The following is a 23,772-nucleotide window of genomic DNA, read 5'->3' on the forward strand; positions in this document are numbered from 1 at the left end:
TTATCCATAAAAAAGGTAAAATATTAAACATGTAAGATATAATGCCTGACAAGGTGTCCATTACCAGTAATAACTGGACCACATGGAGGCCAGAACTGTTTGCCTCCGAGGAGTCCATTCATCCCGAACTATGGACATCTTTCGCTATGAAGATATAAAGTCTTTCACAAGCAGTAACAATAGCTGGGCAAATCATTACAATCACAGAAGGTTCCTTTGCAATGGAAACATTGCTCACTACAACAGTACAAAGGACGGACCTTAGATACGACTGAACCCTTCAGCTCAGCTGTTAGCCGGAAAGCTAACGATATGCTAGCAAGCTTCAAAGCCAACAACGTTGCGTTCGCTTGATCAACAGTAGGCAAAATATAATTTCGCCGCATGTTCAACAACAAGACTTGCTAGCTACCCAGTATCAAGATTTTCACGAACAACAGACTGACCGGGAGCGGCCCGAAGCAGCGGGTCCAATAGTGAATGGGATGTGGGATGATCGCTTGATGGGCAAACACACATAAAGTCAGTTTACCCAGCTTTTTCAAATCAAACATTGGATTAACTTACCTTTTTATCAGTTATCCATTAGTCATTATCAACAGTTTAGCCAGCGGACACTGAGGTTAGCCTCTTTTTATTTTACCGCTGAAGCCCTGAGTAGCCTGTACGCTACTTCTTGCAACTTGTGTGTTACAGGCGCCATCCTGTGGTGTTCAGATGATGATGCATTTTATTTAATTTATTTCAAATGTCAAGGTGTCTAGATTTTAATGCCACTCATTTTACAATTCACAGGTGCCCGTATATCAAGTCAACTGACACCCTGAAGCCGATCAGAATCGTTGATTGACATGTTCAAACCCAGAGAAATCATTGTATTCAAGGTGACGTTGCGTTTCATTTGGTTGACTGTCGCCGTAGCAAATGAACACAATGTGAATAAAATGTAGTCACACGGATTTTCATCAACAATGGTGGTTGTTTAACAATGAAAGCAACAGCCCCCATGATCCCACACCACTTATGTCCTTTGTTTTCTCTTGATTGAGAAAACCCTAGCAGCAGATAAACACTCAGCCATGAACACAGAAAGATTCACACTCACAAAAAGACAACACATTATTTTAAAGCACAACGTGCAATCTTACTCACATGTATAATACTTGAGTATGTTTCATATGTGTTACATGTTAATAATAGGCTTATTTAGTGGCTAAAAAAAAGCAATGGTGAGAAGATAAAATACAGTTTGGGAAGTGCAAATGGGTAATACATCCAAACAAATTCATGTTTTTGTACGGAAAATGGCAATAATACCATGAGTCAGGAATTTACAACTCCTTCAAGCTATCACAACGGAAATTATTCTATGATCTGCGAGGAGAGGAGAGGAGAGAGAAGAGAGGAAGCACTGAAGGAGGGAGAGAGATGACTCCTGGCAGGCTATGGATGTGGATTAAGGGGAAAAAAGAAAGAAACATTTTCTCTCTCTCTCCTCCTTGACCTCCAGCTTAGGGGGGTAATTGCCAAAACCCTGCAAATAATGCACTCTCTCTCTCTCTCTCTCTCTCTCTCTCTGTCTTCCTCCCTCTCTTACACACACACACACACACACACATTTCAGGCCGATGCACGCCAGCACGAAGACGAACACAAACCATTAGGCCATAAATAAAGCTCCTATTTCCCATTTTATTCTCTGTCAATCAATAAATCAATCACAATCGATCGCGTCAATTTGAATAAAGAAACAGACAGAGCGGATAGAAATACTGATGGTAGTGCGAGATAAAGAAGACAGAAAGAGTGCCATATCCAGCATATGTCATGTTCTACATAAATCTCCAAAGGAGGACATCTATTTTAAACACACACAACAAGAGTGCACACATCCCGTCAATGTCCCCCTCAAACATATTGCTTTTCTGCAGCAGGACACCCGCTTTTTCTGCTAATGTTCTTTCCATGTCTTCTCGCCTCTTCCCTTTCATAAATAATATCCCGCTGCTATTAACGCGGCTGCGGGAGATGGCGCGCGCACAAGAAAAAGCGGGAGGAAGAAGAAGAGGAATAGATTGAGGCACGCCAAGAGCAGGAAAGCAGGGATGTGAAAACGCCAAACACTTAACCTCCTTTTTTTTTTCTCCCTTATCCTTCTTCCTCCCACCTGTTCTCTCTGATCTAATGCAACATCGCTGCAAGATGTAAAAACACCTCCCGCAACCCGTCTTTCTCCCTCGAGTCCTCCGCTGCTCTTTTTTTACTGAACTCCTTTCCTCTGGCGGTTACCGTTTTACTACCATCCTTCTCCTTATCTATCACCTTTACTGCCCTGCTTCCTTTTCTATCACGTCACTTTTTACTGGCCTCAGCCTCGTCTTTAAGGAGATGGGAAGGAAGGAAAGGCAAAAAAAAAAAGGAAGAATGAAGAAAACGGATGAAAGAAAACAAGATAATGGAGCGAAAACAGATCAAAAGGTGACTCTGTATCGTAAAGAAGGAGAAGAAGCGTACAGCACACCATTTTCTCTCTACTCTCATTCCCAAACATCACGAACCTTCTTCATGCTGATGTTCACTGATCCACATCAAACACACACATGATATTACCCACTGAGTTTCAGCCCTAGTCTACGCCAACAGCCACTTTGCACCTCTTCAAAAAAGTGGTCCAAATCTCATTGTGTTTCCCCCCCCAAGTCTCATTTCCTCCCCTGACCCTGTCCTACTTTCAGTTGGCATTTATTAAAGTTACTATATATTTGGAAATGTGTTTTAAATCTTTGAACTACTCGGGGTGTTCTTGTTTTAACTAGTTCCCTCGTCCTCTACAGCCTCGACGCTCAAAAAGATAAGGCAGACTTAATGAAGCGCTTGTGTCTCCGAAATATTAAAAATGCATTCAAATGCAAATGCGTGTATTTATTCATGTCCAATTCCTGTCTACGCCCCAGTAACAGACTTGAGAAATTTATGACTCGTGTGTCATTCAATTTTTAAAAAGAATTTCACTGTGAATCGCAATTAAATCTCACTGCATTTTCCTTTTGAAGTAGAAAAGCATACTTAAAGGGGCACTATGTAGTTTTGGAGAAGAAATTAAATCTCAGAATTTTAATGTTTACAATATTAATGAGGTAATATGACAAACTCAGAAATATTAAACAAGCTGTTCACATAGGAAAATAAGGTCCCCAGAACACTGTTTGAAGCTGCAAGGGTGGCAGGGTCCGCCACATATAAACAAGTAAAACAGCATGAAGTTGTGTTGTCCTTTAAGGTCAGTTTGTTTATTTAGTTTATTCAGTCATGATCGTGTTTTTGCTCCTCTCTTTAAGGCCGCCCCCTCCTGAATACCCAGTCTCCTCTGATTGGTCAGCTCAGACATGCCTGAGCCAGCACCACTCTCCGTGTCTCTGGTCTGCTCTGTCATGTTTTCAGCTTCTAGTTAGCTTCACTTCTACAGGGATTATAGGCAGACATTATGCAAACGTGTGACATGATGACGCAGTCTGATGTCAAGAAGTGACAGAATTAAAGGCGGGACTACTGACGAGGCGTTTCAGGCACTTGTTTTCTGTGGGAGAGAGCAGCTCCATTGCCGTGGACTTTGGCTTTTTAGTTTTCAAGATGTTTTACATGCTCAAGAACCTAAATATATATATATCACTTAACCACAATGAGTCTCCTTTCACTGAATATGGCCTCCACCCATAAGGCTCCACGGCACTGTGCTGAATTCACCACCCAAGTGTTCATTCTGCCACTTACGGTCGCATCCATAAGCACACAAAGATCATTTAGCAGCCATTCAGATCGATTACAGTGGCACCAGCGAGCGAGCGCTCAGATAATTTGCGACAACAAAAGCAGATCGAGGAGCAGCTGCCAGCACAGGCTGGTTTCTTGTTGTTCCAATCATAACAAACGTTGTAACATCCAACAGGAACATTTGGTCTCTTTTAACAGACAGACGCATCAAGCAGACACAGCAGCGAGTCAATACTTTGGGACTGGAGGTAACATATTCAACAGAATCTCTGTTTTTTCTATTTCGAACACTTTCCGTTGTCATTTTCAGGCTGCCACCAAATTTCACACCTGCGTAGCTGCATAATGTGTGTGTGTGTGTGTGTGTGTGTGTGTTGAGGCCATTTCGAACAGGACTGAAAGGTGACCCAAATAGTTTTGTAAGACACGCAGCACTCTGGCTGAGGAAGTATGACACACGCTGCTTTACTCATTACGTGATCGCGGGTTCGTGTTTTGACACGCTGACTCGTCCTCGCTCTCATTCTCTAATGTCAATCAAATGGAATAAAAATAAACAGGTAACACGCACGTGCTGTAAACAGGTCTGTGCACAGTTCACCAGTAAACCACAGCAGCCGGACTGGGGTCAGCTGTTGTTTTTCAGGGGTCAGTAAATGAGCTGTGGGCACTGGTTTTATCAGTGGTGTGGTGAGTTCGGATTTTATAGCGTCGCTCCATTGTGATAGAATACAAAAATGGAAAAATACCAAAAAAGGGAACACTCAATCTGTATAATCTGTCAACCAGTGAAAGCTGAAAGCTGACACCTGACCACAAACAAGCCATGGTTGCTTTCCTCGTTGACAAATCAGTTGCCAGCATGGACAGTAATGCTCACAGTATGAATTTATGTAATCCTGGATGACATTTATCAGTTCCCCATCTCACCGAACTCCCAGAGACCTGTTGGTGTTTTTTTGTATGAGCCATGTGGTCGAGGTAGGCGTGCACGCTGCGTTCGCTGCTTGAATTCTGCGGGGCATCAGGCGTAGGCTGAGTCGCCTTTAAAATTGTACTGCAAGAGGGGCGGACACAAGGCCGTCACTCTGTGTTGAAAAGTGGTGGAACATAACCATTTTGTAAATGGTTTTCAACATATGCAGTTTTTAGGCATTGTAATTAGGGCATCGTATGATGTCAGAGTAGACAATTACAGCACATGAAAAAGTTAATTTAATGTAATTTGTTAGTGAAAATTGATGCTTTTAAAAAGTCATGAGACAAAAATGTGTCAAAGTCGTGTCCCCAGTGTAAATGGCACCTTTGTCCAACAAACAATCTAAGACCACACTGTGTGAAAAGCTCTTAACTGAGCTAACGAGCTATTGACAGCTACAGTGGTTACTTTAGCAACAAGTAAAGCTATCTGTCCATCAGGAGACTCACAGAAAGCCATTTTCTCCCCAAAAAATATGATCCATTTTCACCGACACAGTTGTTGGTGTGTGATGTAGAGCCGTAAAGCGTCTTGTGGGAGCTTGTCTCCGCCCGACCAAGCTACATAGTAGAAGATGGATGGGATTGACAGCAGCACCATTCTCCCTATGACAAGTCAGTGTAGTGATTTATGACTTTAAGGTAAAATAGTTGGAAAAGGTTGCTTTGAGTAATAATTATCAAGTTTTACTTAAATGACAGCAACTAAGTTCAGGCGGCAGCTTTGGTTTGTAAAATGGCGAATATCTCATTTTGTGCTCCGGAGCCCAGTTTCCACTCTGCCAGTCCTCCCTCAATCTCATTTTCCCTCCTCGTCGACTTCATTCATTTCGAATGAGAGAATCCATTACTGCTGCATCATCCCGATGCACGTACACTGTCTTCCAAAAGCAAGTGGTGAAATCAAGCGTGCTGAAAACATCTCATCAGGGAAACCGAAGTTACAACATAAAGTCATGTCGGAACGACGAGTTGAGTTTCATCCGAGTGTCTGAACCGTGGTAGCCTTTCGTAGAAGTAGGCGCACCGTTTGCAAGACAATTAAGGGCTGCGATACACAGGAAACACAGAGTAAATGGCAAAAACCCAGCTAAATGTAGTTGTTTTCTTAATTATCTAAGTTTTAGTGCTGCTCCTGCTGTAGCCAGGAGCACTTCCTCACAGCGGATACGTTGCTTTTGTGAAGCAGAGGTGTAAACAACGCCGCTTATATTGTCAGCGTCTCGTTGTTGTGCACGCTGGCGCAGGCACACTAGCACAGCATCACTTCTCAATTAAAATTAAATGTAGGTGTTGGCTGAGCGGTTAGCATTAGCATCTCATAGAACCCCAAATACTAACAGGGTTTTAACAAGCTAAAATGTTGGAGTTGGAGCTGCATACGACAGGTCAAAAATGTGGAGAATAACCTGACACAGATACGGCAGAGCCACCAATGATAGTATGAGTTACCACCGGGCTTTTCCTGCTCCGACGAGTCAAAGCGGCCGGCGTTATCCAGCTGTGATGTGTGAAACCGTCGCCTGTGTGTAATGGCTTCACTTGTCCCTTATCTGAGCTTCTATTCAGCCACAAACCTGATGAAAGGCAGAGGACAGATAGGATCTCATTCCACTTTAATGCTCTATACACTGGCCCGCTCACCATACGCGCACATATGCAGATAGTACTCACAAGACACTTTCTATCTCCGTTACTCTTTCCATCCCTCTCGCAAACATTCAATTAACGCCTTTCAGGAAACCCCTCTGCACGCGTTCACGGTCAAGCGGACACAAATAAATCCACACATCAACACGTACACGGTCGGCAGGTTCATTGAACGTGTTGCCAGTGACCTCTTGTTTCCCATCGGAGAGCTTGATTAAAGTTTAAATTACTTTCCTACGGTATTTGATCAAAGGCCGTAAGTGCACGTATACATGTGTTTATACGTTGGGACTGTGACCGTGTGTGTGCTCGGCGGATCGGTAACCCCCATGCATGTGTTTTCCTGGACATTGATCACAGTTTACATCAGGGGTGCTCGAAAATTTCCCCTTGTAGGCCAAAACTAAAACTTAATGGCGTCATATTCTTGTACTATATTAATGCACTTTACTTACCCATTATTGTCATTTAATTTCTACATATTGTACATTTGCTATTTGTTAAATACTTTATAATTGCTGTTATTGCTATTCTTCTGCATATATAGAATCTATTGCATGTCCTCTCTGCCACTGAAGAGGAATATTGCCCCATTTCGGGGCTTTTCAGGGGGATTTTTCTTTATCTGAATCAAGCACCTGAGACCTGAGCCCTTTGATGCCCATTTTGGGCTATACAGGTATAAATGAAGTCGACTTGACCTGACTTATCCAGCGAGAAGTTTGACAAATCACTCACTATTTTTAAAATAATGCTCAGCTTCACTTTGACACATTTTTCAAGCACCTGGAAGATCTGCTCATCCAACTTTCCCGCTTGTCACTTTCCGCAGCCAGTTTCGAAGGATTTGCTCTATTCAGCGGCAAACAAATCCAATTAAGTCCTCGTTCGGACGTTACATACGGCTCTTGTAAAGGAATCATCTCCAGGCAACACTCAACAAATGAAAGTAATAAATAATTTCAGAAGGACAATTAAGTCTCCCCTCATTAACCATTTGCTCATTAAGTCTGCCTTCGTTAGTCGAGGTTGGGTGAGCGCAACCCTGCCCGTCTGTGGTGACCGTGATATTTCCCCCCTGCAGTCTATTCGGAGCGAGACAATGCGCGCGCAAGGAACGTTCAGAAAACCCGAGACCCACTCTCGTCCTAATGAGTTCTCCCGCTCGCTGTTCAGCGAGCTCTGTGGCTTCATTATCGTCACCCTCTTAATGCATAATGCTGCCATGAAAGAAATCAACACAACATCATCGCACTCCAGAGGATGCCGCCGTCTCTCCTGCTCGCTTCGTCCTTTTTGACTTTTTGCCTTCTTGTGTCTTTGTCCTTTAGTCTGTCTTCCATTAAATCTGGTCTGCTGTGTCTTATTCCTCAACGTCTCCTTCACACCCCCCCCTCTCTGCTGTCATTATTCAGTCAAATGGTCCGCAGGATTAGGAGTAAGACTACAGACCAAACTGCCTGACCTTGGGAATAAAAGCAAATCTATCGGGAATTGCGTCTGAATTGGCGTCTGAATTACACAACTCTGTTTCCTCGTAATTGCATTTTAATGCAGCTGTTGTCATCCTCGTGAATGCCAGGCACCAAATTGATTTGTAATTCAGCGGGTGTTGCGGTGCCTCAAAAGGAGATTGTTCTCAAAAGCCCCAGCCTGCTGTACGTTCCGAGGGCCTTAGCAAACATTTGCTCTGGCTAATTTGCCTAACAGCAGACTGTGTGTGATTTTTATTTCCGTGTCTGTTTGGAGACATGCTGCGCACACAAAGAGAAGGAAGTTTCGTACATGTATCCACTGTAGACCCGTTCTCTCGGTGTCACGAGGGGCCACCTGGGAGCCGGGACGCAATGTGTAGCGCAAAAATCCACCTCAAACAACAGAGAGAGAGGGGGGGCTGTACTTAGGAAAGCAATCATGGCGATGGTGATACACAGCCAGATGAATATATCAGAGATATCACACGGCGCAGCAGTTAATTCCCCAGACGGACACAGAGGCAAGGAGGCTGTGGCTGAATTATGGAAGCAATTGGAAGGCTCGTCTGCAGCCGTTCTTCCTCATACATACGCATACGGATGCGCATATGTAAGACGTGCAAACCTTGAGTTATAGCACACACACACACGGAAGGCTCACACATGTTGTGAGGCAGTATGGGAGAGCGTGGGAAAGGCTGCTTCTGACCTTGGCCTCGAAAACACACAAGCAGAGACGCAGATATAAGGCGTCTACTCAAAGGAGACAAGAGCGTGCGCGAGTGTGTTTGCATTTGTTTGAAAGCCAAATTAAGTGGAACTGACGCTGATTGAATGAAGGGTTGAGATTCTAGTGAGTGTGTTGTGTGTGTGTGTGTGTGTGTGTGTGTGTGTTGTGTGTGTGCGTAATAGCTGTGTTTCCTAAATTCCCCGAGGCAAAGTCATCACATTCGCTCTCACCAGGGAACAGCCACCACCTATCAATTTATGAATTGAATTTCATTTTCGCCGTCCAGCACACAGCGTGCGGGTGTCACTGAGTAAAATGGGCCTCTCACTTCATTGTATGGCAAGTGAGGCCTCCCTGATAACAGAGCAGACACACACACACACACAAACACAGATAGTCCATTAGCCATAGCTTGGATGTGATGTCTTGCTCTTTTCAGATGAAGTTGGATCTGAGTAAGTAAGTGATTGTGTTTATTAGGTTTTCCAGGACAAATATTAGCGGGTGGCTGTGGCTTTAGTTTCCTTCAAGGTGGTTCGAGAGGTGACCAAAACTCTCTGAGGCCCACCGATCCATAATGCCGCCGTAATTACACCAACCGTGCACACACGCAATCAATATCCGAGCGTGAAGCGGTTACTTTCGGAGGATGAGTGCTCACAGAGAGAAATGGAGATAAAATACGAGATAAAACTATATTACTCTGCATGAGTGTTTTCCGCGAGAGGAGCAGCAAACTGGAAACGAGCGCCTGTTGGTGATGGAGGAGATGTGTCAGGCTCCAGGTGTGTGCCCTCCGTGTTAAAGCTGCAATTTGTGGATCCCCAAAGCAGCGCCTCTCTGGTTGTCAATAGTTTCCTCATTAATTCGATTCCCCACAGTGGCGAGAAACAATGCACATTGTTGACATTGAAAACAAAGCTGTGTATGAGCTCACTAGACACCAGTCCAGCTGCTGTTCCACACACCCTCCTCCTGCTGCAATATTGACCATGGGTAAGAATTTTAGCTGAAACAATTGAAAAATTAAATGCAAATTTTCAACAGAATGTGAATAACAGTTGCATTGTGCTGTAACTAACTGAAGTTAGCATGCTAACCAGCTAGCCCTGCCCCATCCTGGTCTAAACCTCCCAAAAACAAACATTCCCCTGGTCATCCGAACTCCCAGTTTGGACTGCTAGCTGCAAGGCTAACTGAGCTAACTAGCTAACGGCAGCTAGAGTGGCCAATTCCTACATATTGCACCTTTAAGAGTTACTTACAGTTGATTCCAGCTTGGACTCTTTTCCTTTTTTTTTTTTCTTTTCTTACTTTTGGACTTCTTGCCAACATTTCCAATCAGGATTATTGGGATTGTACTCATCAAGTTAGTTGCTCAGATCTGGGAATGCGGCAACATTAGAGGGCAATAAAACACGAACAGCCAGAAAATCAGACACATTTTCTGAAAGCACAGAGTCATCCTACTCATCTTTCTTGGCTTGATCAACATTTTAACCTGTAACCCGTTTGTTTTGACACCTCACTTTCCTTTTAGAGAAGTCTGGAGAGGTAAAAATCATTTAGTACTTGCCAAGAATTAATAACATCCCTTCCCTTTGGATAACTGGTTGGATCACTGTTGGACTCAGAAGTGCCCTCTTGTGCCTCTATGGTAGACAAAACATGATCGCGTGCGTTCTAGGATGTCCTTACAGTGGACAAAACTTGGTGAAGTTCACTATAAATGTGTCACGACGCTGGTGCCCCATCACATACAGCTGAGGCCCTTTTGTTTTTTTGCCCCTGCCCCTCAAACATCCTGAGTCAGCCACAGGGTAAGATGTCTGATCGTATACAGCTATTCTCATTTCTTGCCCCAGCAGACTAATATTCCCAGACGTCAGCCGTTACTTTGGTGTGTATAATGTTCTCATAACCAAGAAAATATGCTTTAATAATCCAGAACTATTCTTTAACTCTGTGATCTATGTGTTTCCTTTCAACGCAGCGTTGAAATCCTAGTGTGTTTGGATGACCCCCATTTGCTCTGTTCTTTTTATATGCTAAACTCCTTTGGAATTTCCTCAGAAATCTGCCGCAGCGACGGCCTGGTTTCCCCACGAGGATTAACAAAAGTTTCGTCTTATTACGTCTTATGTCATCCCCTCTCTCCACTCCGTATCATCCCACAAAGCAGAAGCAGTTACAGATAATCTTCAAAAGAGGAACCAGCAACAAAAGAAACACCAACAACTTTTTGTTTGACTTGATTTTTCTGTGATTGTCAGCGCGCTGCTCCCTTGGCGGCTGAGCACGGTGGAGGGAAGAAAAAAAAAAAAGAGCAAAAAGAAACGGCTGTTTTCTTGAGGATTTGGATGTGGAGTTTTTCACACAATCTGTTGTTTGAATCGCTTTTGTCTGCCGCGAGATTAAAAGACACACACACTCACACACACACACACTCCCAGGGCTTTCCGAGCCCCTTGTGTTGAGTGGGCGACTCGCTGTGACTGGCACTGTCAGATTAGCCCATTTAAACGAGACGTATATTTATTGCAGCATGTTTGTATGTGTGTGTGCATGTGTGTTAGTGTGTCCTCCATACTATTTTGAGACCCTAATGCAAGCTGCATTATTCATGTTAAACCATGCAGGGGAAGATACAGTCATGTGTCATATAATACCACTGCCACAGGCCCCTTGTTGATATCATCTCTCGCTCTCAAACACACACTCTCACACACACAAACATGCACAGGTACGCTCACTAAATACTTAAGACTCCCACACACGCACAAACAAACGTTGGCACGCTTATCCAAACATACTGTTATATATACATCGGTGGACACGCACAAGATTCACACCCACGCCGACATACAACACACACACACACACACACACACACACATGTAAACAGACACACACAATGCACTAAATCGCATTAGGCAAATGAGAGCGAGGCAGTGCGGAGCCAGAGAGGCGCTCCTGTTCGAGTGCTGTTGCTGTGACAGATCCTGGCATAAATCATGTTTAGTTGTTGTTGTTGTTTAATGTGCAAATCTTCCGTTCAAAGCACGAGCTGGTTGTTAACAAGTTCCTTCAAACGCACGCGCGCGTATTGTATTGTATGGATTTTTGCAAGAAGGGAGGCACAAAATGTGTGGCCACAAACTCACACACACACACACACTCGCTGAAAAAGAGCGTGGGATGGATGTGGGTGTGAAATGCCATGGGCGTCATTACTGGACTCATATTTCATAATCATTCGGCTATCCATCAGTCCTGCTCAGCTAATGATGACAACGCCAACACACACTCTCATGGAGAAAACACACCTAGAGAGGCACACGAGTATCCTCCAATCGCACATATGAGAGCTTCAGCGAGGACACACACATGAGAAGGAAACGCTGTTGCATGCATACACATGAGCACTCATAAGGACGCTCAATTAGGCCCACACATGTACTAGAAAACACACTGACACAGAGAGGGATCCTTTTGGGCAACACACACACACACACACACACACACACGCTCATGCACACACAGAGACGTACGCTGCAGTGAATGAAGTGGCTGTTGACAGATTTCAGCAGTAATTGATACCCGTGTTTGGCAGCCATTTTTATTTGGCTCAACCACAAGCCAGGAATGATCTAAGCTGTGCGAGCACAAACACACACACAGATACACACAAAGCTCTTCCTTGCGAGCATCACTTGACACATCTTGACACTCTTCTCACACACATGCACACACATCTCTTATACACGAGAGATAAAATGACACTTAGGGTTTCTAAAGGCACACGCTAGAAAAAATGCCGCTTTCCCAATCGGTAAAAGGAAGACGTGGCACTGCTGCCGCTGTCGAAAACTCTAGCAAGACTGACTAGATTTTAATTGGCTGTCATCGTTGAACTTTATCTGAGCAGCGATGATGAGTGAGGGAAAGGTTGGAAATGGCATGCACAGAAATGTTCACACAGAAGACAGTAGAGAGGAGAAAAGAGATCCGGGAGTCAAATCTTACCTTAAACAGGCGCAAGATGTTGGCCACCATAATGGACACCGAGCTGGCCGCCGCTCCGATCACACCTACGATTTTATCCGGCTTGGTGAAGATCGGAGGGTCTCCATTAGCACAGCGGACATCAGAGCCGTCCCTCTCTATCAAGGCCTGCACAAAAGTCAGGGACTGCTCCAGTGCGTACGTGTCCCTGGAGCAGGTATCCAAGATCCGGGCCCCCAGCGTGATATTGGGCAACAGCTCGGGGTCCTTGTTGATCAGGTCAATGGCGAACATCATGGCCTCCAAACGATGGATGCCCTTTTCTTTTTTCAGCTCCCCGCATGGTGTGCCACGGTCCCCGCGCGAGTGCACCGGAAATAATCCGCCAAGGATGATGTCCCCGTCCAGTCGGATGGAGTGGGCGTACTCAGGCGCCGCCGCGGGATCTGTTGGGATCCGTTGAGGGGAGGTGACGGGAAGGATCCAAGTGTAGGAAGTAGCCATGAGCAGGAAGACGAGAGAGGGGGACTGCGGGTAGGAAGTCGGGCTCCACTGTGGTTCCATGATCAACGATTGATTACCAAACAAGAGCCAAGGCGATATTCGAAAGGGGTTTCAGAAGGGTATTCCAAAACTGTTGAAAAGTAGTGCCTTCCTATTGGTCAAAAAGGGAGGGGTAGAGGACCCCAGGGGTGGAGCTAGCCGAGCCCCATGAGCGAATCATATTCCAGAAGAGGCAGCGTGATAAAGAGATGGTGGCGTCACAATGTGGCGGCGATGCAGTAGGGATCTAGTTGGGAAGTTGGGAGCCAGTAATCCACGAGTCACATCTTCAGCGGAGCCTGTTGAGGAGAGACAGAGACAGGATGTCTGAGCACCAGTGTGATGTGAACACCAAGCTGCTGCAGGGATGTACGGTCCACCTGACAAACATGTGTAAACCACTCGCGGGCGAGGCAAAAATGCAGCCAAGCATACCGAAAACAAGTCACAAAAAGACCCACATGCTCATTTGCCTGCACACACTCGCATGGGCACAGTCTTTTCCAGGAGCCCTGTCAAAATTTGCACTGCCATCCCATAATTGAAAACCCAAAGTCTGTCAGTTTGTAATCACCTCTACACACACACTCATCTCGTGGCATATCGATGAGTGCAACAGCTGCTAAAATGACAGCAGAGAACCTTGGCGAGCCTCTCGGGCTATTCGCGGACTACCTGCTGCAGTGGAGATGAGGGTAAGGGAGAGGGAAAGACGAACAGAGCCAGGGGCAGGGAGGTCGGGAGGGAGATGGGGGAGACACCGACGGAAGAGAGGGAGACGGAGGAGGAGAGACGGAAAGAGGAACCATGTGAGACAATGTGAGAGAAACGGAGACAGCAGTGAAAAGACAGGGAGCAGTGCCCCGGGGCAAGTGTGTTGCATCATTCAAACACCTGCTGTTTCTTCTGCAGCTAAATGAACACATTACATCCAGTACAACCTGCTATGTACACACACACACACACACACACAAAGAAAACACAACAGGTAGATCTAATGTTGACTGTTGTGTCTTTGTATTAACAGTAATAAATGTTGATATGCCGGGTCTGCTTCCATCCACTGCAGGGAGTTTGCACCTCTCTCCCCGCCAGTAACAATGTCATGCTCTTCCCACGGACCTGCACATTAAGCAGGCATATCCTCGAAAAGTGCTAAAAAGTTGGTCTGGGTCATAACTGGAAAATGGTTGTGACAAACTGGTTGCTTCTTACATGATATAAGTGCTAATGCGCCTCCATTAGTCGAGGCCCGGGGGATTTATTTTCTCATTTGCTTCACTTGATCCACAATCCCTGATTTTATTTTCTGCATGGAGACTGTTGAGATCTAAAGGTGGGTTCAGTTTTGTTTAGCCCATACATCTCTCCAGGAAAAGCCAACAGAGCATTCATTATATTACTTGCAAGGGATAAATAGCTCTTAATAAAGATGTAGTACTAGAAATTACTCTGAATGAAGAATTACACCAGACATTGCATTAAATTCAGCACCATTCAGCGCTATTCAAGGCTGTGTGATCGACATTTATATCATTACATCATTTCTACATATTCAGGCCATCACTCTGAAACAAGACGCTTTATTATAGATGTCCTGCTTACCTCAATACACGCAAGCTACGCTATTGAGGTGGCCTTTTTTCACACAATTTAAACGATTAATTAGCTTTGTCGTTCATTCCATTGCTTATCTTCCCTTAGGGAATAACTTGTCTAGGGGAAGACAGACTACAGTGTATAATCTTTAAAATGTTGAAAGAATAGTTGGACATTTTCAGACACATTATTCTTGTTCGTCTGAAGAGTTAGATGAGAAGGTTAGCCTCTAATACACAAGGCAACAGCTAGCAGCCAGTTAGCTTAGGGGGCAAATACTGTAGGGGGAACAGCTAGCCTGCTCTGTCTGTTATTCACTTTGTTGTCAAGAGTTAGATGAGAAGATTGACACCAATATCATGTTTGTAGGCCTACAATCAACACAAGGCCAACGACTAGCATCCGGTTAGCTTAGCCTGGCATAAAGAGTGGAAATTTGACTTCAGTTTTGTTACATTTGGACCGCTGTTTTCCCTTGTTTCCACTCTTGATGCTAAGCTAAGCTAATTGGCTGCTGGCTGTAGCCATATGTTAAATACAACAGTCCCAAAGACATAGACTTACTCACATTCTACTTCCAATTTCAAACATTAAAGTGTGGCTCATTTTCAAATATGAAGCCAGGCTACATTCGAGGCTGGAACCAGGTGAAGTGGGCGACTGCCCTCTGGCCCTAAACCCTACGGGGTCCCAAAGACTCCAGGTTTACCATGTGGCAATTAGTTTGTGTCGATATTATAAGTTGCATATGTATTTTTTCACACGGTATGCATCACTAAATCACATTCTGAACTAAAATGATGGCCACCTTAAAGCAGCACCTGCATTATTGCCTGGCACTTTTACCCCAGGGCCCCCTAGTGGGTCACTCCGGCCGCGCCTATATCACCCTACATGACGTCCAACTGAGGAATTGGAACTGCATCATTTCTGCTGGCATGGGATCAGACTGTCCAAGCAAATCAAAGCATCATTTAACTTTAACCTTTGGAAAACATTCAGCAGACCTGCTTGATTTCGCCCACAAGGACCCCTAACAGGTTTCCGGGGGCTTAGATCTCATCACAGCGTGAGCCGCCCTCTTCGCTGAATCCATTTATAATTCGATTCTGTCCCAATTAATTCATCAGTTTCTCTCCACTCTAAATGGAATTAGGTCAAAGCCACTCATACACAGACAAGCCGTGGCTATGATTAAAAACCCTGCTTTTATATAGGGTAGCCGGTATTCTGCTCGCCACAATATTGTTTATTCAACACTTTTTTCCCCTGGATTCATGCTCCACTTGGCTCAGGCACAGGAAGGGTCCAAATGAGGTCTGGGTAGCCTGTTACTGAGACAATTAAACAATTCATACCCACGCCTGATTACAGTCTAATAGGATCCACATTTGGCAGAAATTGGATCTTCCCAAACAAGGAGATAACAGATGGACTTAATGGGAATATTTAACCTGATGGGTTCATGTTCATGATTTAAAAACAGTTACATTAATCCGAGATGTAAGTACATGAACACATCCCGAGAGGGGCGCCAAAAAAAATCAGATCAGGGCAATGTGTGAACGTTTCGTGACTGAACTGAGGCCCTGAGGTTATTAAAAGTTTCATGTCTCATTTGCACTAACTGAGAATTATCACATTTCCTGCTGAGTGCGATTCAGCGACACCCTTGTCGCTGTGGCTATCCTGTATGTCATGCACCTGATCTTGTTCTATCCTGTTACTCTTTTTACTCTTTGCTCCCGTGAGAGTCCTTGTGCTTTATGATGCTTTGCGAAGGCTCAAAAAAACCCACATAATTCCTCCCGTGTGGCAGCCTAAAAGAAGGCGACAGAAGGAGGTTTCCGGCACCGTGAGGGTCGGTGGCATGAAGATGAAGAGGGTGAAAGCCCCGAGAGGCTCATCGCTCTTTTTAATTTGCACCCACGGTTGGCTGTCGAGTTGAGAGTTGCCCACTGGTGTCTCCTTTTTCGGTTTCCTCCCCACCTGGCCTCCTTGGCCTTCCTCCTCTCCTCCCTATTCCACCTCAACTCCTCAAGATTCTTCCTTCCCTCTGTCCTCCTCCTCTTCTGCAGGGCTCCTCATCTTTCCAGGGAGCTTGCTGCTCTTTTCAGAAAGTGATAGCTTTTCTGCCACCCTATGCTCTCTCTCTCTCTCTCTCTCTCTCTCTCTCTCTCTCTCTCAAAATTATGTGTTTTTTGGGGTCTCCCATCCAACAATTGCGGTCTGTCTCTCCTTTTCGGTCTCCTCCCATTCATACCTCACTTTTTCTTTTTTTATTCCACTCTCTCTACCTGTTCCCTAGCCTTGCTCTGATCATCTCTCACACTTTCCAGCTGCGTTCTTTCGATGATTTTGGCAGGATCATGTCACCAGAGAGGGGGTGACTTGATGAATTCAGTGTCACTGCAATAAATAAATAAATATTGAGCAGAATGCATGGGTATACGTGATTTTTTTTTTTCTTTTTCATTTTAGCATCATCTATGAGGGAATATAGTCACCTCACATTTCCTCTGCCACATACTGACTCCTTCCATATGTGGATAAAGACATGTAAATCCCAGCTTACATTGCTACGAGACAAGAGACACAGCTCAGGCATCGTTTTCATACAAGACACATCTTCTGACGTGATTAAGTCATGTGTGCAGATAAAAACACAGCCCACAGGTTCAAGAATAAGACCCATGCCAGATCAAAGTGTATGGGTGTATGCTCATTATGCTATAGGCTGCTTGTCTCTGTGCAGCAGCAGAGCTGCTGCTGCTGGTGGTGGTATTCTGATTGCACCCTAATTAAGACAGTGCCATCCACAGTAAAAGAAGAGAAACACCATTATGAAGCTATTTCATGTATCTGTTTGCCATTCCCACGCAATATTGAGCCCCTGAGAGACACATACCTCTTCCCATGTGCCGCTGAGACATTGACTCACCTAGCCACTATCGCTCAGAATCCGTGCGTAATGAAAATGATGAGTGGGAATCAATAAAATCCCAAAAGAGGGGCGAATTGAGACAATAAATTAAAAAAAAAAAAAAATCCACCCACAGACAAAAAAAAGGAGGCAACAGCATTTAGTCAGAATGGAGGAAAAAGAAAAGGCGAGATGATTTTATATGAGATACCTCAGACAATCAAATCCATCCGACAGTGTGTGAAGGGTGAAGAAGCGCCGTCTCCAGCCTCCTCCGCGGACTCCTTGGGGTCCCTGTCCGCCTCGGGCAACTTCCTTGCGGAGCTCAGCAGTTTTTTCTCCCTCTCCTCCTTCCAAATACCAGTCCTCAATACAGGAGTGAGATTTTTTTTTTTTTGTAATTTTTTTTCCTCCACAACAGCAAAACGGATTTAAAGACAATAAGACCATCCGCGAGGCGAAGACGCGGAGAAGGGAAAGCTGTGAAGACGCATAGAAAGAAGGAAAAGAAAGGAGCGCTCCGTCGTGACCGGCAGAAACGCAATTAATAACCCCGCACTTGTTTAAGGTGACAACAGAGGGAGGCTGCCTGTAGCGAAGTCAATGCCCAAGAATGAGCCTCGGATACAGAGAGAGGGGGAGAGAGAGGGAGGTAGGGCGAGGGAGAGAAAGAGAGAGAGGTGCAGAGGAATTCATCATACCCGGAGTCTGTCACTCATGATCAATAATGTTGGTAAAACCCACCTGATTTCTATCCTCTCCGAGCTTTACGCACTTTGCGCATTAAGAAAAAAAAACCCTTTAAAGTCCATCCACTCGGACGCGCGACGCACACTCCTCTCCAGCTCCTCGGTGCTGAAAGGGACAGCGCACGACTCACACAGCCCCACACCACACACACACACACACACACACACACACACTACATGAAACATATGTATCTCAAGGCATCGTGCCTGCAAATCATCGTCTAATTGCGCCACTGTCGTCCGGCAGAGTCCACCCATTCAATCAAGTTTATTACCAATCAATCGGATCGATGGTTTCCACAATAGAGGGCTTCGGTTATTTGAGCACATTAATAAGTCATCAAAATATGCTCACACAGGCGTTGCGCCACACTCTTTAATTGCCTCAACTTCAATCCATTTTTTACTGCGCCCATTGATTCTCCCCCTTGTAAAACCAGAGCGCCGCGGCTCTTTGTGCGGGATGGAATTAAATAAATGAACCGCATCCCATCTGCTGTGTAATAACAATTTGATAAGCCGCGTGGAGTGAGGAACCAGGCAATCGAAACCAGACCCGGGCTGCTCTCTGGTGTGACTGTGCCGAAGATGCGCGCAACGCGAAACCAACTGGAGGGAGGCTTCACCTGAGAGGAGGGACGCGGTGCGATGGCGCCATCTTGTGGCGAGAGTCGCGTAATTGCAGCAGAGGGAGAGCAGGTGGGGGTCTTCAGACTGCTGTCACCTGGGGGGAAAGAAAAGCAGAGTAGGAACAGGAGGGTTTGGAGGTTTTACTTTTTGTCAGAATGTAACTAAATACATTTACTCATGTATTGGAGTTCTGCTTTTTACCTCTACTTCACTACATTTCAGAGGGGAATGTTAATTTTATTCCTGCACAACATTAATTTGACAAAGTACATCATCTGTTTATAAAAATAACTAAATAAATAAACTGCAGAATATCTTAAAATTAAATAGATAAGAACAAGCTACAACAGTTAAAGGGTAACTCCGTCGATTTTACACATTAAAGTGTGTTGACAGGTGTTTGGGAGTACGACAGCATATATGAAAAAAAAGTGGTGAAAAGGTGTTTGTGGCTCAGAGGAAGCTGCATGTAATCTGATAAATTGCCTCCAGATAACACTCAGTGGCTACATTGCATTGTGGATAATGTAGGCATCAGGTCATTTATTTTTAAACTGTCCTTAATGAGCCCAACAGTGTCATCGTAGGGCTAGGCTGCTTTTTACAACATTGTGCCTACGCTACCCACAATGCAACTTAGCCACTGAGTGACATCGCTGGAGGTAATTTATCAGACTTTTTCACAAGTGGAGTAGTGCTCCTCAAGACCTCTAAACACACTTTAATGTGTGAATTTGGTGGAGTTACCCTTTAAATAGTACATGGACATGGTTGTATACTTAGTTATATAATTTGTTGAGCTGTGTACTTACATTATCCCAACTTTACTCTTTAGCTAAAGGTGTTTCATTAGGTTGCCGCCGCTACTTCCAGGTAAGGGAAGTCAAACAACAAGGCCAAATTTAAGGTGAATAAAACTGCTGTTAGTTCCAGTTTCTCCACCAAAAATCTTTTGTTTCGATTGTGGGAAACAGATTAGAGGAGCAATGAAGCAGCAGCTGGATCTTGACTTAATTTCCCATGATGCAACCATCTTTTGTCAGACCCAACCTACCTAAATGGCGCATGTGCTTGTCTTTCAAACATCACAGGTCCATTTGAGAATTTACGTAAGAAAGATAAAGTTGACCTTTAAATTCATTACTTGTTCATGTAACTCAGGCTCTCTGTTATACAGCTGTCGTCTCAAAGCCAGAGAGGATACTAAAGATACCCTTCACTGATTTCTTTCACCATGTGTTTCAATATGCACTGGAACTGTCTCTTGACGTCACCAGCATTGTCAGGGACGTCAAAAGGAATGACGTACTGCAGCGCAAGAAATAATGTGAGAAAGTAGAAATATGGGGGAAATGCAAATGTCCAAAGAAGCAATTCCTGAGGAGGCAAATGAAATCTACTCTCTGCAAACACAGTAAACAAACATGATGGATGGAAGTATGTGACTCATACCTGAGGACAGAAAAATAAAAAACGAAGGCACACAAAACTCCCTCGTGAGGTTTGAAGCGGTACATTTTTATTTATTAAGTGGTTGGTTTTAACATTCTTGTCACATCTGAAATGCTGCTCTAACTCTTCTCAGGTTCTAGGAGGTGAGTTTAATAACATATTACAACTGATGATGAAAGAAATGACAAGGGGAAAAAAACACACACAAAGTCCTAAGAGTCTCTTGAGGTTTGATTACTGTTCTCTTCTTGTCACAATCCAACAAAAAGTTCCTTCAAAAAGGAATGAGATGCAAAGAAAGACAACTAATGGTGGAACAAGCTTGCCTCATTAATTAATAAACAGTGACAGTAACTAGTCGGACATGTTCGAAGCATATGGTCAACCAACAGTTAGGTACAAGTCAATAACTATTGTGACTATTATAACTATTATTTATACCAGAATACATATATACACGTTTTCAAGACCTTGTTGCAGTTTTCAGTTATAAAAATAAAGTTTGGTCTTTCCTTTTTTCTGGTTTTTGTTCCATTTCATGGCTTTCTGTTTGAACATTAAGACATATCTACATTTGGTCTCTTCCTCGATTCTTCCCTCCCGACTCATGCGCCAGTGTTTCAAAGACTACCTCTGGGTAACATTGATGCAGCCCCCTTGAAGTCTGAGTACATGAAAGCATATTTTGAATGGAACAGATACAGCTCTTAGTCCCCGAAAAACAGAAATTAAAAAGAAAAGCTCACAAAGTTTATTTGAAAGAGCCTCGGAACGATTAATGGAACGAAAAGTTGAATGTAAACTTTTAAAACTTTAACTGTTTTCATGTTCACAGCCCCCACATTTTGGCCTGTTATGAATCAGGATTAGCACCGCAAACAGCAGGTGTCTATTCAAACCTGTTGCACCTGCTGTTTAGACACTAAAGTTGACACACGTCTGCTTTGAAATAAATCACAAGCACCTACTCTGCTGTCTGGGTTTGAGGACCAATTTCTGAAGTGGCCAAATAAAGTAAAGCAATGAGTGGGGTGTACACTTCAGTAACACTGTGTGGTGACAGGTTTCTGAATGTAGATATGTATCACCTAGAGTCAATGACATTTCTCTTAACACAGAAAATGACGTCTTCCAGTTAATGGTTTCTAATGTCCTAAGCAGTATGGCTGTTACTGTAACACCCGTCTCCAAAACTGAGTTCACATCTTTTAAACACCTGTAAATACCATTCATACCATCATATTACAACCACTTAAAGGAGACCGATTATGCTTTTCGTTTTTTCCCCCCATTTCCTTCAGTGTGTTGTGTAGGTTCTTGTGTTTGTAGAAGATCTTGAAAGTTAAAAAAGTTAAAGCAACAGAAGCTCCTCTCTCCCACAGGAAAAAACACTGTTCCTCAAATGCCTCATCAGTGGCACTCAAGAACTGATTTAGCACAGCTGCTCTGTTGTTGTTAGCTGTGCTGACTCAGGCATTATGAACCTGAAAATGAGCACAATATGTCTCCTTTAGGGGGATGTTTTATTTTGTGAGTGAATGCGTCGCCCTTTAACATAAATGGATGACCTCGTTTCAGAACATCACTCCCTCAGGTCACAAACTGATATCCTTGTTTCACACAGCCTGGTTATAAGAGCAACATTAGACTATTACAGGAACTAATAAATGGAGGTAAACAGGGTACGGTCAAAGTAAAAGAAACACCCTTCACATATGTTCCTCAGATGCAGTTCAATAATAAAAATAGCAAAAGAATGGGATGAAAGAAAACACAACTGATCACTCAAAATTGATTGGAGGTTTTTTTAAAAACAAACACAAACACAATTTTTAAGGAAAACTGCAAAACAGACATTGGGGTTTCCCTCACTTTGACCATACATTATGTAATTAATGAACATTTCACCCTCTAATACGTGACTTCTGCTTCTCAGTGGCAACATTTACATGAGAAGATAAATTAAGTTTTTAACTCTGAGGCAACCAGAAGGCTTCTGGGAAACAGTCTGGTTGCAGCCTATCCTGTAACAAAACAGTGCTCTGTTTGTCGGGGGAAATGTGAGAGAAATGACGGGAGAGAAGTCATCGATCATAATCTTGCGCAAATGTTCTTGAATATATCAAATTGTTAGGATTTTTGACACGCTGTATTTGTTGTCAATCTACAGGAAGAACTGCCAAGGACCAAATAGGTTTTGTGTATCTATGTGGGACTTCAGAGGTTAAAGGTGCACTACGTAGTTTTGGGGAAGAAATTTCTAATCAGAAGATAAAGATCTTCACTGACTGTTAAGCCTAAAGAAACTAAATAAACAATCTCTCTTTGCTTTAATGACTGAACAAACAAACTCACCTTAAAAGGACAACACAATTTCATACTGTTTTACTTTGTTTATATTTGGCGGACCCTGCCACCTTTTAACAGTGTTCTGGGGACAGCTTGTTTATTCACTTATGGAAAAAATAAATATTTCCGAGTTTGTATTATCACCTCATTAATATTGTAAAAAGCAATATTCTGAGTTTGAACTTCTCCAAAACTACACAGTGCATCTTAAAAATTAGGTGCTTTTTACAAAATAAATCAACAGTTTGTTTCCAGTCTATTTTGTGTGGAGGCCACAATCCAGTTCTGATTTCACACAATCTCACACACAAACACTCACATTTCCATCGTCGACCTTCATCCTTTTCTTAGATGTGGTTCATGAAGAACAAAGCAGTACAAATAACTCATCTGCATATGGATCTATATTCACATACTGTTGTAAGTAAATAGAGATATATACAGCACTAGTGAATCTTCTTTTCACCAAAGTCTCTCCGTTGATAGCAGCTCCACCGTCCAGCAAGCTGGCTGGCTTAATAATGAAACTATACAAAAAAAATGTCAGATTCCAACAATATATTTGGTTCCAAAGCAAAAGGTGGAAATCCTTTGTACTTCACTCCTTGTTTGTTTGTTTCCTTCATCTCCGCTCTGTGCTCCTCTCCTTTCGTCCATTATTTTTCTCTATTGAAAGTTTTAATTCACTTCTTCATCGTTAGCGGCTCACTCGTCCAGAAACCCCCGCCGGACTGCGACTAGAGAGAGAAGAAGAGAGAGAAATGAGGAACGAGAACACAAGAAAGGGGGGAATACGGAGAGTAAGGGGAAGAAATAAGCAAGAGGCAGGAAAAAAAGAGCAATAGTTAGACAAAGAGGAAGCTTTATAATGAGCAGCAGAGAGATACACAGAGAAAATAAACGTGAGGGAGAACGTAG

At 43.7% G+C, this 23,772-nt stretch overlaps 2 protein-coding genes across 9 annotated transcripts in view; both read right to left on the reverse strand.

Moving 5' to 3' along the window:
- Positions 1-18,538, reverse strand: part of grm8a (glutamate receptor, metabotropic 8a) — a 251,995-nt gene extending 233,457 nt beyond the window's left edge. For 3 of the 4 annotated variants that reach the window (XM_084345621.1, XM_084345623.1, XM_084345624.1), the window contains exons 1-2: positions 17,886-18,393; positions 12,631-13,451 (exon numbers count right to left, since the gene is read on the reverse strand). In XM_084345621.1, the coding sequence (XP_084201747.1) occupies positions 12,631-13,173 (543 nt within the window). In that variant the 5' untranslated portion in view covers positions 13,174-13,451; positions 17,886-18,393. Of the gene's footprint in view, positions 1-12,630; positions 13,452-17,885; positions 18,394-18,418 lie in introns of those variants that run through there. The other variant, XM_084345622.1, reaches the window with a different exon arrangement.
- Positions 18,539-20,550: 2,012 nt separating this feature from the next.
- znf800b (zinc finger protein 800b) overlaps positions 20,551-23,772 on the reverse strand; it is a 33,585-nt gene continuing 30,363 nt past the window's right edge. For all 5 annotated transcript variants that reach the window (XM_084346521.1, XM_084346519.1, XM_084346520.1 and 2 more), the window contains one exon: positions 20,551-23,591. The gene's annotated coding sequence lies outside the window, so the exon portion shown is untranslated. The remainder of the gene's footprint in view (positions 23,592-23,772) is intronic.

Source organism: Pagrus pagrus, assembly GCF_965226575.1.
Source record: "Pagrus pagrus genome assembly, chromosome: 23".
NCBI lineage: Eukaryota > Metazoa > Chordata > Actinopteri > Spariformes > Sparidae > Pagrus > Pagrus pagrus.